The 17,287-nt window shown below is 49.0% G+C and overlaps 1 protein-coding gene across 11 annotated transcripts in view; it reads right to left on the bottom strand.

Moving 5' to 3' along the window:
* Positions 1-17,287, bottom strand: part of itpr1b (inositol 1,4,5-trisphosphate receptor, type 1b) — a 132,096-nt gene that overhangs the window by 50,632 nt on the left and 64,177 nt on the right. For 8 of the 11 annotated variants that reach the window (XM_076267707.1, XM_076267709.1, XM_076267712.1 and 5 more), the window contains 3 exons: positions 12,929-12,976; positions 10,558-10,687; positions 9,547-9,734 (listed from right to left, as the gene is read on the bottom strand). In XM_076267707.1, the coding sequence (XP_076123822.1) occupies positions 9,547-9,734; positions 10,558-10,687; positions 12,929-12,976 (366 nt within the window). The remainder of the gene's footprint in view (positions 1-9,546; positions 9,735-10,557; positions 10,688-12,928; positions 12,977-17,287) is intronic. The other 3 variants (XM_076267713.1, XM_076267715.1, XM_076267717.1) reach the window with 1 other exon arrangement.

Raw genomic sequence — 17,287 nt, 5'->3', positions numbered from 1 at the left:
TGAATGTGTGGCCACGTCGGCACTGCATGCAAAGGGTCTCGTTTCAGTGTCAGCAACATGGGGAATTGCAATGTAATGCAAACTGCTAGCAAAAATGCCTTGTGAAAAGAAGCAGAGGTATTTTGAAACTGCCTGAAAATATTTGCTCAGCTCAACTGTACATCTAAACACACACACACACACACACACACAGACACACACAGACACAGGCATATTTGGGAGCTTCACATCATGGAGTGCGTGCGTGTGTGTGTGTGTGTGTGTGTGTGTGTGTGTGTGTGTGTGTGTGTGTGTGTGTGTGTGTGTGTGTGTGTGTGTGTGTGTGTGTGTGAGCAAACTGTAAAATCAGGTCTGTGCCAGATCTGAGGCCAAAGCTACTGTGTGCATTCCAGTTAAGTAACATGCCACCTGCTTCCCTACATGTTGTGTGTGTGTGTGTGAGTGTGTGTGTGTGTGTTGAAAGGTGACTAAGGAAGGGAGGGGGCAGAGTGCGGTATTCAGGGGGCCTTAGCAGGGTATCCTTGCACCCACCCCTTATGCAACAGAGTGATATATGCGCACACAGTCGTGCACACAAGCACGCATACACATGCATGCGTGCACACACACACTCACACACTCACACACACACACAGTACATACTGTACATTCACAAACAACAATGTGCGGGGAATTAACACCACCAGGGCTTCAATAGGTTCCCTAAAGAGGGTTAGTTTTACGCATGATCCCTTTGGGCTGTGGCCATGCTTTGTGCCCTGTGAATGACTTGTGCTGTGTTGTGTGCGGCGGTCATAGAGCAGTGGTGTTTTCACTGAGGAGTCTATATGGGTCACAAGCTAATAATTAACTATGGTGCTGTGGATAGCGACAGGTGTGCAGAGTGACCTAAAAGCTCTGAAATCAGAGAACTGCATGATGGTGGTGGTGGTGGTGGTGGTGGTGGTGGTGGGGGGACTTCACTGAACGACACACACATACACAACACACAGACACACACAGACAGACACACACTACACAAACATGTCAATTGTGCACACTTTACACTTACAGAGAGATAAACACAGAGACACACACACAAACACAACAGGTCTTAAAGGAGAGTGCTACCTCCGTTCACGCCCCCTGTGCTTCCCCGCCCTGCCCATTCGGCCTAATAGCAGAAGGAGTAATCCCAGCTGCCATATCTGACACTTCTATTAATACTTTTCTTAGCAACCTCCGAGGCTTCGTGTGGGCCAACTTTGGGGAGGGGGGGTGGGGGGGTGGGGGTACTGGGCGGGTGAATGGACTCTTAAGTGTCTGCTTCAGATAGCTGGACTTGAGTGTCCCCTCACTCCGTTTTTTGTTAGATTTTTCAAATCGCAGACCCAAACCCAGACACCACACATATTAGCAATGGGGCCTCTGTGATGATATTAGGTGGAAACTATGTCTTCACCCTTTGCCACAGCGATGACGCTGAACAGGTAGGTGTGCAGTGGTGGCGGCGGAAGGGCTGAAAATGAGTTGGGGATCAACCTTCTGTGCCAGATAAACCACCTTTCAGTTTCCTGTGCTCAGCGGCAGCAAACAGCACTAGCAGCAGACGTGATGCATGATGCCTGACCTTTAAGACAGCAACAAAGCAATGTACAGTATGCTAGCCATGCCTGTCTAGCCTGTGGCTAAGAATAACATGGCCCAATATGATCGGCACAGCAGAATTTCTGCCAGTTTTGGCCTGATGTCTCAGCTTACACTATAAAAGTGTAAAAAAGAGCATTTTATAGATGTGTGAGTGGAGTGTGTGTGTGTGTGTGTGTGGCCTACCCTAAGCAGAAGAAGAGGACAGCCAGGCTAATGGACTGGGTGGCACAGCGTCACCAAGGCCCTGATACAGTCTGTGTCCTCGTAGGGCTTTGTGCCCACACATAGACCCACGCACTGCCAGGAGCACGGGTGTCCATTTCAGTCAACGGTCAGCCAGGCTCCCACAACACATGCACGTTTGCTCACACACACACTCACACACACACACACACACACACACACACACACACACACACGGCTGTGAGGCACTGAGCATTTTCAGTGCAGACGGATGGCTGAGGCCTGCTCTGCCAGTGTGGAGAAGACCCCTGGCCTTCAGGCCAACCACGTCAGAGAGTCCGGCCTTTAGAGGGTGTGAGGCACAGAGGTGCACCAGCAGCAGATATCAGCCTCCATCCTCCCCCATTCATTTCATTCATCATGGAAACACACGTGTCGTTGTGTTGTATTTTTCCTATGCCTAAATACTCCCTCTGTCATTCTCAGACTGACTGACTGAGTGTGTGTGTGTGCGTGCGCATTGCTCCGGCCAACGTGAAATGAAACTGGCCAAAGCCGCAGCGCAGCCCCCGTCACAGTGGGAGCTCAGAGGAGCGTTCCCAAAACCCTGGACTTAAGCGCCGTGGAAGTGAAAGGGAGGCGGCCGGACGAGGAACAGATGCTGAGCTGCTGTTTGCACTTATTTCCGAGGGGCCAGCAGCAGTCGAGGAAAAAAAAAAAAAAGAGAGAGAAAACGTTCCACGTCCACGACCGTCCTTGTTTTCGCTCTCGCTCTTCACAAAACCGTAAACGGTCAGCAGATACGAGAAGAGAAACTGAAGGGATCGCCACACTGGGGCCATTTAGGGAAGAGAGGCTAGGGGGCAAGAAAGGGACACTGTTCACCAACTTGGCGAGAGGGAGAGAGAGAAACGTGGACGCTTCTCCTTCTACCAAAAAAAAAAAAAAAACTTTCCACCCTGGCTTTGCCATGGGACAGCACCTAATTAGAATGGCTAGTAGGCCCACATCCAGAGGGGAGGAGAGGCTGTTTGGTGTCGCGGGAAGGTGGGGAGTGTTAACCTCCCGGAGTGTGTGGAGCGGAGAGGAGAGGAGAGGAGCGGAGAGGAGAGGAGCGGAGGATAGCCCAGAAGGCCTGTGGGGAGGCTAGACGAACCCGGGGCTATGACCTGGCCCACTTCTCTTTGTACTCAGTAACACATTTTCGCCCTCCCCCCCCCCCCCTCGGCCCGGCCTCATCTCTATAACCCCCCCCCCCTCTCTGTCTTCCATCACTTAATACCTTCTCTCCTTCGGGGTTGTTGTTTCTGGCGTGCTTACAATCCCAGATTAAAAACAAACAAACAAACAAACAACCTGGTTGGCTAACATGTTTTCCTTTCCCTCTCCTTTTTTGTCCTGCTTTTCCCCTCTGCCAGGAACAGAAAACAAGAGGGCCTCAGTGTTTCCCTGGAAGAAGGGGGCAGTGGTCCTCAGGCATTATGCAACATGAGGGAAATGTGATGCGTCCGCTGATATGTTTTTGATTCACTCAGCGCCATACGTGACCCGGCAACAAAGAACGCTTGTCCTCTGGAAAGAGGGTGGGGGTGGGTGAGGTGGGGGGGGGGGGGCGAAGAAGAGTGGAAGGGAGGGAGCGAGCGGAGGGAGGGAGCGAGAGCCAGTGAGAGAGAGAAAAAACATCAGGCAGAGATTATGCAACCAGTGTGCGCTAGCAAAGGTCTTGGAGGTCATGGAGGCCCACTTAGCTCTGCGACGAGGGAGGGGGCCGACCGTATCGAGAGCTCGCCAGAAATACCCCCCCCCCCCGCCTCCACCCGCATCTCAGTCCTTATTCCCCATCCCCGCTAACCAGCGCACTAATGTGTTCCGCTACGGCGGTGGTGCCCAGTATCGGTGACTCACCATCACCATGGAAACCATTACGCTCTACGGAGAGGAGAGGAGAGGAGAGGGAGGGAGAGAGAGGAGAGGGAAAAAAGAACTGAGAACAGAGGAGAGAGGAGAGGAGGTTATATATGTCCAAGCTAGCTGCGAGCAGGCCAAGGCCCAGGGCTGAGGCTGACGTTCCTCTCCCTACGTCTGACAGACAGCAGAGAGAGCCCAGGCCAGATGCACAGAAGTCCCTCCCTGGGTGGGGACAGAGCAGCTGGTGCTGGTGGCGCTGGGGTCTTGGTAGGTTGGAGTGAAAGTTGATCAATGGGTGCAACAGCTATTCTCAAAAAAAAAGTGGGAAAAAAAACAACAACTAGTGTTTTACCATGAAAAGGGAAGCAAGATGGTGGGGAACCGCAACAGTGCTCTAAGAAAAAGAAAGTATACTCAGAATCAAACAGTGCAGTAATTCCCCTCTGAAGTGTGGATGTTTTTTTTTTTTTTTTTAATTTTCACGCGTGGGACACCACTCATCACTTCCTCTGCCCTCTCCCTCTCTCTCTCTCTCTCTCTCTCTCTCTCTCTCTCTCTCTGAGACGCCACAGACAGGCCTGCTTTCATGTGGCCATGCGCTGGCATAGATGACGCTGCAGACACACCGGCTCCTGCATCTGATCTCTGCAGCACCTGCGGGAGCGGATGGGAATGTGCAGTCTAGACCCGGTCCCACGCGAGTTACTCATCTCAAACACACACACACACACACACACACACACACACACACACACACACACACACACACACACACACACACACACACACACACACACACACACACACACACTGTCATCGGTCGCCCTCCGTGCCACCAAATTCTCAGAAATCTGCTGCTTTGCATGACGCCTCCGGGTTGTTTACGCTTTCCCTGAATGTGCCCATTATTTTTACAAAACTGAGCATTTAATGGAGCTGGTTAGAAAGCAAGAAAAACACAAGTCATTAGACAGCATGTGATTCTCCCCACGTCTGCAGAGCCACCAGGGCTGAGCGCACAGGAGGGTGTGGCCCTTTGGGTAGAGAGGGGTAGAGGGGACTCTGGAGTGGGCAGACAGAAGGAGGTGCAGGAGGAGAAGGAGGTGGAGAAGGAGGTGCAGGAGGAGAAGGAGGTGGAGAAGGAGGTGCAGGAGGAGAAGGAGAAGGCGAAGGAGGAGAAGGAGGAGTAGCAGGAGGAAAAGGAGGAGTAGAAAAAGACCCAGGAAGAGAAAAAAGAGGGGGAGGAGGAGGAGGAGGAGGAGGAGGAGGAGGAGGGGGGAAGAGGGGCAGGGTGACTAGCGCTGCTCCCGGCTTTGCCCTCCTTTCAGGGAGCACAGGATGACCTAGTTAGCGGCGGGCTGCAGTGTTTTTCTGCGCTGCGCTGCGCTGTGCGTGCAGCAGCCGGCCGCTTATGTAACGCCGGTCATGTGAGCGTCTTTGTGAGAGAGGCTGTGGGAAGCCAGGCTATCATCAGGTAGAATGTCTATGCAAATACAAGCCGATTATGCAACAGGCCTGTTTGTGCAAGCATCCACCCACCCACATACACACACACACACACACACAAATCCTGCCAAGCTGGGAAATGTAATTGCCCTAAAATCAGTTTTGCAGTCAACCAACCAATCCCCCCCCCTCTCCTCCTTCTCCTCCTTCTCCTCTCTTCTCCCGTTCAGCTTGCCTACCCTGTTCCCAACCTTGCTGGGAGGTTAGCAGAGTGTGTGCCGTTGTCATGGCAACCCCCTTCTTCCCTTGGCTGGCTCTGGCCAGACAATGACGAGCTCCACACTTGGATCGCTCCCAGCCTGCTCCACACTTGGATCGCTCCCAGCCAGCGGATGTCTGTGGGCTCTCCTCTCAGCAGCTCCCTCTGTCGCCTTCTCTCCTCTCCTCCTCACTCCTCTCTTCCTTGCTCTCCTCCTCTCCTCTTCCCTTCTCTCCTCTTCCCTCCTCTCTTCTCCTCGCCTCCTCTCTTCTCCCTCCTCTCCTCCTCACTCTTCTCTCCTCTCCTCACTCCTCTCTTCTCCTCCTCCTCTCCTCTTCACTCCTCTCTTTTCCTCTCCTCCTTGCTCTCCCCCTTTCCTCGGAGGCTCCTTTCTCTCCTGCATCGATGACATGGTCTTCCGGTCTCTTCTAAGCAAAATCTCACACATTTTTAAGACCAGATCTAGCCAAATGCATGCATATCGAAACTTTTTTTTATTTTTTATTGGGCCCTGTGGTGAAAAGCTGAATAGCTTTATGCATGCCTGGTGTATTTATATTATGATTGCAAAGGCAAAAGCATTACTACTTACATGCATGCAAGCATGCAGCAAACAGGACCTGCCTGTTTTCTTTGTTTGTTAAGGAAGAACAGACATTGTCTGTCAACAAACATAAACAAACATCAATGCTTCAGAATAGTTTTTGGGGAGGTGCTTAAGCCTAGCCTGGTGTTACCATCCTACGTACTTCCGGCCAAAATTTGATTTCAGCCTCGCACGTAGTCTGGCCCAACCCACAGTATGCGGTTCACGTACGACCGCGTCAATCAGCGAACAGTTGAGTGATGATGCGGAACTTGCCTGCCGAGTTGCTTGTAGTCCAGCGAAGCTTGTAGTTCAACAGCATAGCAACAATGGCGACGGAGAAAGAGACGCTAGAAGCTATCCGCGAAGTTGTCTCAACTCTCGAGGGCATCACGCAATTAAAGCAGGAACAAGAGGCTTGTCTTGTCAATTTTATAAATGGCAAGGACGTCTTAAAGCCCGGTTATACTCGCCGCACCGGACCGGTAGCGCGACAACGTGACGTCAAAATGACGTAGATCTCTCTGGCGCGCCAGGGTTTTGGCCGTGTAGCCCACGGTAGCGCACCACTCATTTTTTTTCAGACGAGCGCTACAAGGCGGAAACAGGAAGATGGACTAGTTCGAGGGCAAGCGAGTTGCAGTGTTTTGTTACAGTCGTGAATTTTTAATAGTTTGCTGGATAAGTTAACAAAGTTACCAGTCAGAGTTGCAACACATGGAATTAAGAGGAAAGAATAGAAACGATTTATTTTCAAACAAAGGATATCTATTAAGGCCTGAACAAAATCTCTTTCCACTTCAGGAAATTACACAAACTCAGCCAGCTGCTAGCTAGCTAGCCAGCTAACTAAACTGTTTAAATGATTAAAATTTCCCTCGGGATGACTAAAGTATCTATCTATCTATCTATCTATCTATCTATCTATCTATCTATCTACCTGTGCGCAAACCTTGGAAACTAGATGATAATGATGGTGGTAGTTGTGAATAGTAGCAACCAAAGTCTGAAGTACCATCACAGAGGCTAGGTAATAGCAGAGCCCGTTTACATTCTCTGCTACTAGTGTTTCTTAATGCAGCTTCTTCTGCTGTGTAGCCTAACGTAGTTAGCGTTAATCTTTTCACAACAGCGACACCTCTGTTCAGGACAATATTGCAACTAGTGTCGTGACCACGACGCGCGAGTATAAATGGTTACGGCGCTTCTGTGACGTCACATTGTCGCGCTACAGGTCGGGTGCGTCGAGTATAACCGGGCCTTTATAACTCTCCTTCCAACTGGCTTTGGGAAAAGTTTGATTTATCAGATGGTGATAGCTAAACCTAAACGCACAAGTGTAGGCTACTACATGCATCACTACTTATCATGTTTTCAAATAAACGTTTGCTGCTCGTTATTCTCCTCCCTACTCTCAAATTACCTTAACAAAATCAATGCGGCATAGGCCTACTTAAGGAATGGAATGTTAGCTACTAGCTACCCTACCGAGCGGGGCTCAAGGCGAGGCGGTGTGTCTTGGCGTGAGCTAGCCGGTTACCGAGCGGAGCTCAAGGCAAGGCTGCTGTGATTGTGCTTGACTGGGACTAGCGGTTACCGAACTGGGCTCAAGGTAAACCGCTCCGTGTTTGACAGAGGCTAGCCTGTGGCCGAGCTGGGCTCCAGACGAGGCTACCGTGCTTGTGGACAGTAAAGTTAGCCAGTCACCGAGCGTGGCTCAAGGTAGGCTGCGTGGTTTTATGCCGAACAACTGTTGGTTTAACTGAGCAAGCTCCAGTGACGTAGGTCGTCAGTACAATCCAACTTATCCGAGAGTGTAGTCTCAACAGCCCGTGGAGAACGAAGTAAGCTCCGACGAAGTCACCGGGCTGCGTAGAACAACAATCGTCTGATAAGCGGCGAGAAGAGATAAGAGGGAAAACTGGCGTGTGACAAGAGCTGATATATTCTCGGCGACGTGACGCCGTTATGCGTCGATGCGTAGCAAAATGTGTCATCCCAGTTTTTGATACGCGACGCACTGACGCATGCAATACTATGCGTTGTCGGTGGGGGCGACACTGCAAGTATTGTACATTATGTCAAGTATATGTTATACTTACAGAAGAAGGTTTGAATACAATGGCCAGAGAAGAGGAAAAATTATGCAAGCTTATCTTTCTTTTACGGTCTATGGAGCTCCACATTTAGGTTACATGCTATTCATTGTGTATAACATGATTGTCACTTGGAGGAGACTTCAGACTTGTAGATAACTTACGTTAGTATAGTTAGCTAACGGCTGCTTACGTGCTAGCATCGTCACGTCAGAAAACCATGGGGCTGTGCACATGTGTTAGTGTACATTTATTCACCATATATTAATAAAGTTGAAGTGGCTCTGCAATGTAGGCTATGTTTCCGTTTATTTACAGTACCATGTTCCTTACATGACATGACCCAGTGTCCTTGTAACATGCAGTCAATATAGCACAGCGAATCACACTCACCTCCCGTCTATAGTTTGTCACCCAACAAAGCTAGATATTACTTTTTATACGTGTCTCCATGTCATACTGGAGTCTTTTTGAGAATTCTAAATTAAATATGATCCGTGGCTCTCCAAAAGAGCCTCTTGGGATGTAACTTTTACAGACAGCTTGAATATCACTCAGAATGTCAGTCACCAGTGACTGCTACCCCCTGTTGCGTGAGCGATGTATTGCATTTCACTTATCGGCCGCGTTGCTTGCGTCCACCGTGTAAACTATGAAAGGGAGCACGTCGCTCGCGTCGCTAACGTTGCTTGCTCGCGTTGCTCGCGTTGACTCTGTAAGAGCCCTAAAAGCCTGAACTCCGGCGCACAGCATACGTCATTACCAAACGTTGCTGATTGGTTAAGGGAACTCCAATGATTTTAAACCTCAAAATAAGCATCCGCCCATTACGGAGACAGATTATTATTACTTTGTTCCAGACTGTATGACGAAGAGAAACGTAGTCACAGGCGGTAAGGACCAGGCTAGCTTAAGCCCTGTACTATAACTACAATTAACTATCATGCAGCCGACTATATTCATTTGCCCAAATTCCTCAATCAACTGTGTTTTCTAAAAATGTATTAGATTGTAAAAGTGCATGGAATAATTTAATTATAGAATAAATTATTTAATAATAAATTAATTAATAAATTAAGTAGATGTATCGCAAAGCGATAAAAAATATGACCGCCGCTCAGTCCTGCACACTCTCTCCGCAAAAATAAATCACGCTTGTCAACTTGTAACATAGCTTGTGCTCTTATGCAGTGAGCTAACTATAGGGACAGTATGCCCAGGGGAGCTGGGGGTTAGGTTCCTTGCTCAGGGACAAAATGGTGGCAAAATGGTTGACTGAACTACTAATGTCAGGTATTCCACACAGAACGGATAAAGCATAAAACACTAGACCACCACCACCCAATATGGACGCCGATGTAGACACCAACCCAAGGGAAAGGTGGCATATGAGTGACCACGTTTGCGGAGGCAGTGGAGCTCCTGTCAAGGGCCTGTACCTGGATGACAGTGTTGCCTCCCTCCAGCAGGGCGATGGCCAGCAGGATGCTCTCCTGAAAGATGCGGTCGCTGGTGGCATTCATGATGAGATCGATGACCAGGTCCGACGCGCCCTCCTTGTCCAGGTGGCACTGCACCTCGGCCAGGCTCATCTCCCCGCGGCTCACGCTGGAACCCACTCCGGCGCCTCCACGTGCAAAGGCAAGCCGGCGACAAGAAACAGAGAAATCAGATCATAAAATTATGCAAGGCAAATGTAAGCCCTAGGATGGTTTGTGCAGCACCCTCAACAAGGAAGAAGAAGATGCCAAGACAACATACAGTAGCAGTTGATCTGATTGATCTAATGCAGATTATGTAACACATTCTGCTAAAATGGGACTTGATTCATTCAGTTTGATTCATCTCAATAAACTTGAATGATTTCTTAGCCATCGTCGGTTTAGTGATCGACATATTTTTTCATTCAACTTTATATGATTTGTGCACAACTATGAGGACAGTTGCATAAAAGTGCCAGAAACAGCAGCTGTAATCCTGTCCTCCTGCTTTTCTCTTGGCAGCTGCAGGTGGGTCCCTAAGCAACTCGCCCAAGAAGTGGGCTTTCTGTCTCCTGGCAACAGTGGCGTGCGGCACAAGTCGCCGGAACTGGGTCTTATTACGTGGGAAACGCTGCACCTAATGAGCGGTGACACGGATGGGCAAGGAGAGGAGGGGGCGGCAGGACGGATGGATGTCGATGTGCGACTGTGCACGCATTAAGCACATATGCTTCCAGCTGCCGCGCCCACTCAGGGTCTGCGATAGGCTATGTGGGGCTACGAGCGGGCGCGATGGCTCATGCGTCTTCAAGCAGCACTGATGCCTTTCGTTTCGCTTCAGAGAAAAAGAAGGGGGGAGGGGGCCACGCACTCAAACAACTCTGATGAGTCAACTGTTGCATAAGTGTACTCACCAGACACACAGACACAGACAGATACACACTGAAACACACACACACACACACACACCTGTCGGAGCCTTGCCCTGTCCTCCGGGGCTGAGCGGCCCATTACTGAAGCTCGTCAGGCTGTCGCGGCGGCCCCCTGGCTTGTTGTTGCCATAGTAACGGTTCACCAGAATCTGCCTCAGCGCTTCACCCTTTGGCGGGAAGAAGAAGAGCGGTCAGGGCGTGTGTGTGTGTGTGTGTGTGTGTGCAGACCAAGGAGGTAAAAGCATCCACACACACAAATGCACACACACACACACACACACACACAAGTTCATATTCCTCTGACGGATTCTGTGTCATGCCAGTGCTTGTGAGAGACACAGTGACGGGAACGTCTGTCTGTCTGTGTGTTTGTCTGTGTGTGTTATTTGCATATCTGTCAGACCGTTAGTCCCAGGGATGTAGTGGTTGAAGAGGTGGGTAAACTACGAATTCTGCGATCTCGGTAAGGTGGACTGTGCATGCGGTATCGGATTTTTTAAAAAGGCATTCAGAACATGTTTGATGATGGTGGAGGTTATTGTACAATGTTTATAACAATACCAGTGGTAGGCCTATTAAATGGTTCCTAGAGTGTTGATGAGTGTACATATTGGGAATATAGGATAATAGTGGATAATACAGTGTGATTTTTGAATGTTAAAAGTGAATAAACTCTTTTGAGAGGTGGATAAACTCTAATAAGAGGTGGGTAAACTCTATTTCTGAAATTTCAGAGGTGGATAAACTGTGTTTACTTGCGTTTAGCCTCCACTACATCCCTGGTTAGTCCGATTGATTTCAAACGTGGAAGGTGCCACGCTACAGGCATGAGTAAGTGCAGTGCCAAGTTTGACGTTGTTTGGATAAGTAATGCAAAATATGTTGTTAAATATATTGGCACACGTTGGGTTTCTCCGCTCTAGTGTAGCCACTCCCCCTCTCACACAGCACAGTGTAGGGCCAGAGACGGAGAGGGTAAGTGGAGTTTTGGCAGCACTGAATCAGGGCACATCAAGGGTCAAGATACAAGATGTTTGGATGATTATCATGTCTGATGTCAACAATAAAGATTCCCTGTATGCAGTTTGCTGACATAAAACGATTCAGCGGACACGCCAAACAGACACAGGTATGCAGTTGATCTTCAAAATAACATAACAATTATGTACAATAAACTGACAGTTTGAATAGCCCAAGCTACTTTGGACTTGAGACTGAATAAACAAACAACAATTTCGGCTGCAAGGTCCCAAATTGTTACTGTTTTTGAATCACATCGTTGCAAAACTCATTTGATGATGCATCTTTCTACAAAATGGTTTGTCTTTATTATTAAGTTATTTAGTAGGCTAAATACAGTATATAGCCTTACATGAAAGCTTTAAGCTTATGTCATTTTGATCAGCTACAGCTATAATATAATATTCAGTATTCATTATACTGAATGGAATGATGTTTTTTTTTTCCTAACCACCTATTTTTAAAGCAGGCCTACCTGCGGGCATGTAATTGGGCTACGGGTTTAGTACAGGAACGGCATGTTTGAACGGGCACCTCACTAGTCATGTCAAAGTGGTGGGTGGACTTCATAAAGAAAAAATAACATGACAAGTTTTTCTTCATCAGCTCCAAAGGAAACAAAACCGTGATTCTGTGAAATCCCTACATTTTGGTCTCCCATTCCGACCACCCAAGGTACATATACTGCTAAATATCAGTCCATTAAGATGTGTGAGTCATGTGAGTGAAACTACAGTATAATAAAAAGTCTAAAGGATATAGTCCCCCTCCACCCCCACAAAAATGTCTCGACTCTTGGCCTGTTTACTGTCAGTTGGCTTTTCTGCTCTGAACTTTGACCCTGGTTGGGAGCAGAGGGGACGGAGTCTTTGAGAAAACCCTTTCCATGACCTTTCCATTCCACGCCAACTCGACCCTTCTTTCTGGACTGAGGCATGCCCCCGTCTCCACACGGGTGAAACCACATGATTTTCACACACACACACACACACACACACACACACACACACACACACACACACACACACACACACACACCCATCTCTCTCTCTTCCCACTCTTTCACACCATCATGTCTCTCCATTCATTCCCCTCCTCCCTCTCTTCTAATCAACTATCCACGTTCGGGCACACCGAAATGTCCAAGCAGGCCTTGCCCCCTTTGGCACGGCGTACAGGGCCTTTGCCAGCGGCCCGTGACTCAGGCCGGGTATAGTATTTAGTATTTATCAGGCGTGTGCTGCAGGCCAGTTAGTAGGAGCTGGTGCCTCATGCTGCAGGGACTGCCAGGAGAGAGAGAGCGTGGAGGGGGTCGGGTGGGGGGTGAGGGTGGGGGCAGGGGTGGACGTCTCTGTGGACGGACGCTCGTTGGAGCAGGGTTGACCTACCCTCTTCTGATCTTCCAGTTGCTTCTGCGGCTGGTTTGGGTCAAGCTCCTGTGAGTGAGGTGAGTAAGCAGAAAGCGGAAATAATAATAAAAAAGGAAATAATGAAATAATAAACAAATGAACAAACAATTCAAATGAATTGAAAAGGAACAAAAATGCAACAAAAAAAATAGCAGAAAAAGAATAGAAAAATAAATGAAAAGAAACAAAATGTTGGAAAACAATAAGGGAAAAAGGGGTTAATACTGTGCAGATTAGTCACTTTCCTGACATGCAGAGAACTAGGGCAGATTACATCATGCAGTTTAGTGAGGGACGTGCCGTGTGGGGGTGGAGGGAGGGGGGGTGCTCAGGACATAATCGTGCAAGGCTAGGTAAAAGACACCGGTTCTCACACAACTGGCCACAGGTTACACACCAACAACAGCAAGAATGAATGAAACAACACAAAGACCAAAACTAATGTCAGGCCTGGTAAACGTGTTTATTTTCACCATGAGAATTCAAGAATGTGAATTTAAAGAGAGAGAAAGAGAGAGAGAGAGAGAGAGAGAGAGAGAGAGAGAGAGAGAGAGAGAGAGAGAGAGAGAGAGAGAATATCTCTCTAACACAGTTTTTTTTCCAGCTTGTGCAGCTCGAATGGAACCATGTTAATTACATAAGCGCACAACGGGGCCTGGCAGAGGGGGAAACTCAGGGCAGAGGGAAAAAAGAAAAGAAAAATGCTTCATCTACATTACATAATAGAGGCGCTGTACTACTGACACAGTATAAGCCCATGCTCCCATCTGTCATGGAAAAACACCCAGCCCGCTTTCCAATGCACTCAGTCACTCCCCCCCTCCCCGTCCCTAAACTCCCTGCACAATCCCAAACACACCAGGAACACTCACCCACACGCACACACGCACACACACACACACACAGATAAAGGTCAGAATACGGCATCTGTGTGCAAAACTTTGGATGAATGTGGGCATGAGTATGGGCAGGAAGGAAGAAGGGCCACTGAAACGAGGTCAGCTGACAATTTAATTACAGAGCCACAGAGGGAAAGCAGGGATGAGAGGGGTTGAAAGAGAGAGAGAGAGAGAGAGAGAGAGAGAGAGAGAAATAAAAGAGAGAGAAAAAGGTACAGTAAAAGTTGGACTATTCCCCCCCCCCTTTGAATGATCACGGGACGATGGTATGTCTGCAATGACCTACAGCCATCCACTATGGGAAAGCGTCTACTACGGCATGAACAAGGAAACAAATGATTTCTACTGTCTGCAACCACCCATATTTGCCAGGCAGGAGGGGGGGTGGGGGGACGGTCACCCCCCACAAATATGGGTGTTGAACACACCTCTGCAGGGACTTCGGGCTCAGGTGGAGGGACCAGCTGATTGGAGATAAAAAAAAGGATCGAGGGTTAGTCAGCGGCGCGACTCATAGTCCCCCCCGCCCCCAAAACACACACCCACACCACCACAAAATAAAGTCACCAGGAGCCTAACCTGCTCAGGACGAAGACCTTGCACCTTTCCTGAGAACTTGCCTAGTGAGGGCTGATTGAGAAACCTGTCGTGCGCCTAAACACACAATACAAGCGCGTGACTCCACAGGCCATAGCCCACGAAGAAAGAAAGAAAGAAAGAAAGAAAGAGAGAAATAGACAGGGAGAGAGAGAGAGAGAGAAAGAGAGAGAGAGAGAGAGAGAGAGAGAGAGAGAGAGAGAGAGAGAGAAAGAGAAAGAGAGAGCATGTGTTTGCGAGAGTGACAAACATTGCCTTATTTGCCATGAGGGAGTGCAAGGCGGTGTTGGCCTGAGCGCTACTTCCAGGTCCCATTCACAAACAATAGCGCTGCCTTGTTAGCGCTAACAGAAAGCACTGCTAGAGGGTTGCATTGCATTGCATCCCTCCCAAAAACAACAATCAGCAAGACGAGCTACACAGAGCCACAAAACATGCATATGTACACAGTCAACAGACCAAGGACGGGAGAGGGCCGACCCTGTATGCTGCAAGGAAGCCAGCGGCGGTCAAGACTGGTCCCCTGGAAGTGATGATGAGGTGGTGGAAAGCCCCCCCCCCCCCTGCAAAGATCACACAATCAACCACAGTGGAAGGGATGTGGCCGTACACTGAGGTGTAGATGTAGATCTTGCGAGATCGACAGGAGGAACGCGTCTGATGTGAAGGTGAATGTGAAACGTCCTCACACAACCTCCTGTCGTCTCACACACACACACACACACACACACACACACACACACACACACACACACACACACACACACACACACACACACACACACACACACACACACACACACACACACACACACACACACACACACACACACACACCATGCAATCCCAAGCCCTTGACTGCTAGTGAGGCCATATTCATGACTGAATAAAGAAGACAGTGGAAAACACAGAAGCAGACTCGAATCCATGCAGGTGTATAAACTCAGGTGTCGCCAAAAAGTTTGTTGAGTAAAGAAAGGAAAAAAATAAAAATAAATGTGACACTCATTTCGACACAACACAGAGTGTGCTGTGGGGTGGTGAATAATTACAGTAAAAACACTTTGAAACTCCGATCAGTCACATAACCATCACACATGGCCTTGCAGAAGCGTCAGCAGAAGCTCACAATCAGAGGCACGCTGCTATTCTTTTGCAGAAGCAGCGGCAGCGCGCTACAGCCATGCTGCTTGGTGGAGGAGTGCACACCCAACCCATGGGTTAAAATTAACCCAATTACTGTGACGCACGACATGTTGTGTCTGAGTAATTGTGATACCAGGCAGGAATCTCCCCATTTCAGCCTTCCTAATAAAAGTGCACACTGAAAATCTTCCACCGCACAGCACACACACACACACAAACACACACACATCCTGCATTTAAAATTAGCACAACAAATCAATCAAAATTAGACACTTTCGTCTTCACTTCCTCATGCCTGGCTTCATCAGAACTGTGCAAGCCTATGTCAGTTTCCGATTCACAGTCATTTCAAAGGCGCCTTCAGGGGCGTCCTGCGTCCTTGGTAAAAAAAATGTGGTGTTTGTCAGAGGCGGAATCTGTGATAAAGACCTCATCGCAAAAGGTTTCACTTTGAATAAGGAGTATCAGCTGATACTGATTCCATGCATCATGAAGCCAGAGATATAACAGTACTCTTGTTCATGCATTTGTATGTTACTGACATGGGTGTCTCAGATGCACAGTCATATGTCCCATTGCAATGCTTTCCGGCAAGGAGGGAATACAATTTCCTTAATAATAAAAACACACACATACACACACACATGCGTGTGTGTGTACTGTATGTGTGTGTGTACTGTATGTGTGTGTGTGTGTGTGTGTGGGATGTGTGGATACATATCAATCAATCTCGCTATGCATCTATTCCAAGATATATTACATCAAGGTTAAGGTCATTTGCAGACATCTGCTAGTAGGAGCAGTGTAGTATGAATTTCCTCAACAAAAGTCTTCCCCCTTACTAGTGAGGACATTGGGAAGATCACTGCATGCCGTCTCCCTTCCTGGTGTTGACGCCATCCCACGCTAGAAGCCCCTCGGGGATGAGCAGAGGGCGGGAGGGAGGCGCGATAGACAGACCGAGTCGGAGCAACAGAGAAAGAGAGAGGGAGGGAGGGAGTGAGAGAGATGGAGGGAAGGAGAGAGAGAGAGAGAGAGAGAGAGAGCAAGAGAGAGATCATGTGGGAAGCTTCATGGCCTCTTTTCCTCGAGTCTGGCACGGTTGCATCAGAATCCAGCCCCAGAAGGGAGGCTGCTGGCAGAGCTGAAACGGTTAACAGGTGCCACTCTCCGTTGAGCTGTGGTCAGATGAGGAGGACCAAATACCCACCCCTACACCCATCACCCCCCCCCCCCTCACCGCCCTGAACCCGAGTACAGTCCCACGGCTGCACCCACGCCCCTCCGATTGCTTCGGTGCTGCCAGTATCTTTCTGTAAACAGCTCTGCCACACTTTTATTGGCAATTACTGCTGAAGGTCACACATCAGTGGAGTCTGAATTCCAGGGAAAAGGGAAAAAAAGAAAGAGAAGAGAGAGAGAGGGGGGGGGGGGGTAAAAAAAGGAAAAAGAAGAACGGCGTGCCTTATGTAACCGCTGCCTGAGAGCTGGCGGGAGCCCAAGAATCGTGCTGCACGCAGGGAGGCGGGGGGGGGGGGGGGGGGGGGGGGGGGAGGGGGGATCAGGAGGAAAACTGGGACAGTGCCGCACGAGGGCCTGGGGAAATCACACAGCATCCCCTGCTGGAGGCTAGCGGTACTGCAAGTGAGGAGAAGGGGGCAGTGAGGGCTGACTGGCTAACTGGCTGGAATCACCA

The sequence above is a fragment of the Alosa pseudoharengus genome, unplaced genomic scaffold (assembly GCF_046254945.1).
Source record: "Alosa pseudoharengus isolate Yale_2024_CS ecotype anadromous, Long Island Sound unplaced genomic scaffold, YU_APseudo_1.1 YU_APseudo_1.1_scf_5, whole genome shotgun sequence".
Taxonomy (NCBI): domain Eukaryota; kingdom Metazoa; phylum Chordata; class Actinopteri; order Clupeiformes; family Clupeidae; genus Alosa; species Alosa pseudoharengus.
Note: the sequence above shows the minus strand (reverse complement) of the source record. Positions and strands in the feature narration are given on the sequence as shown.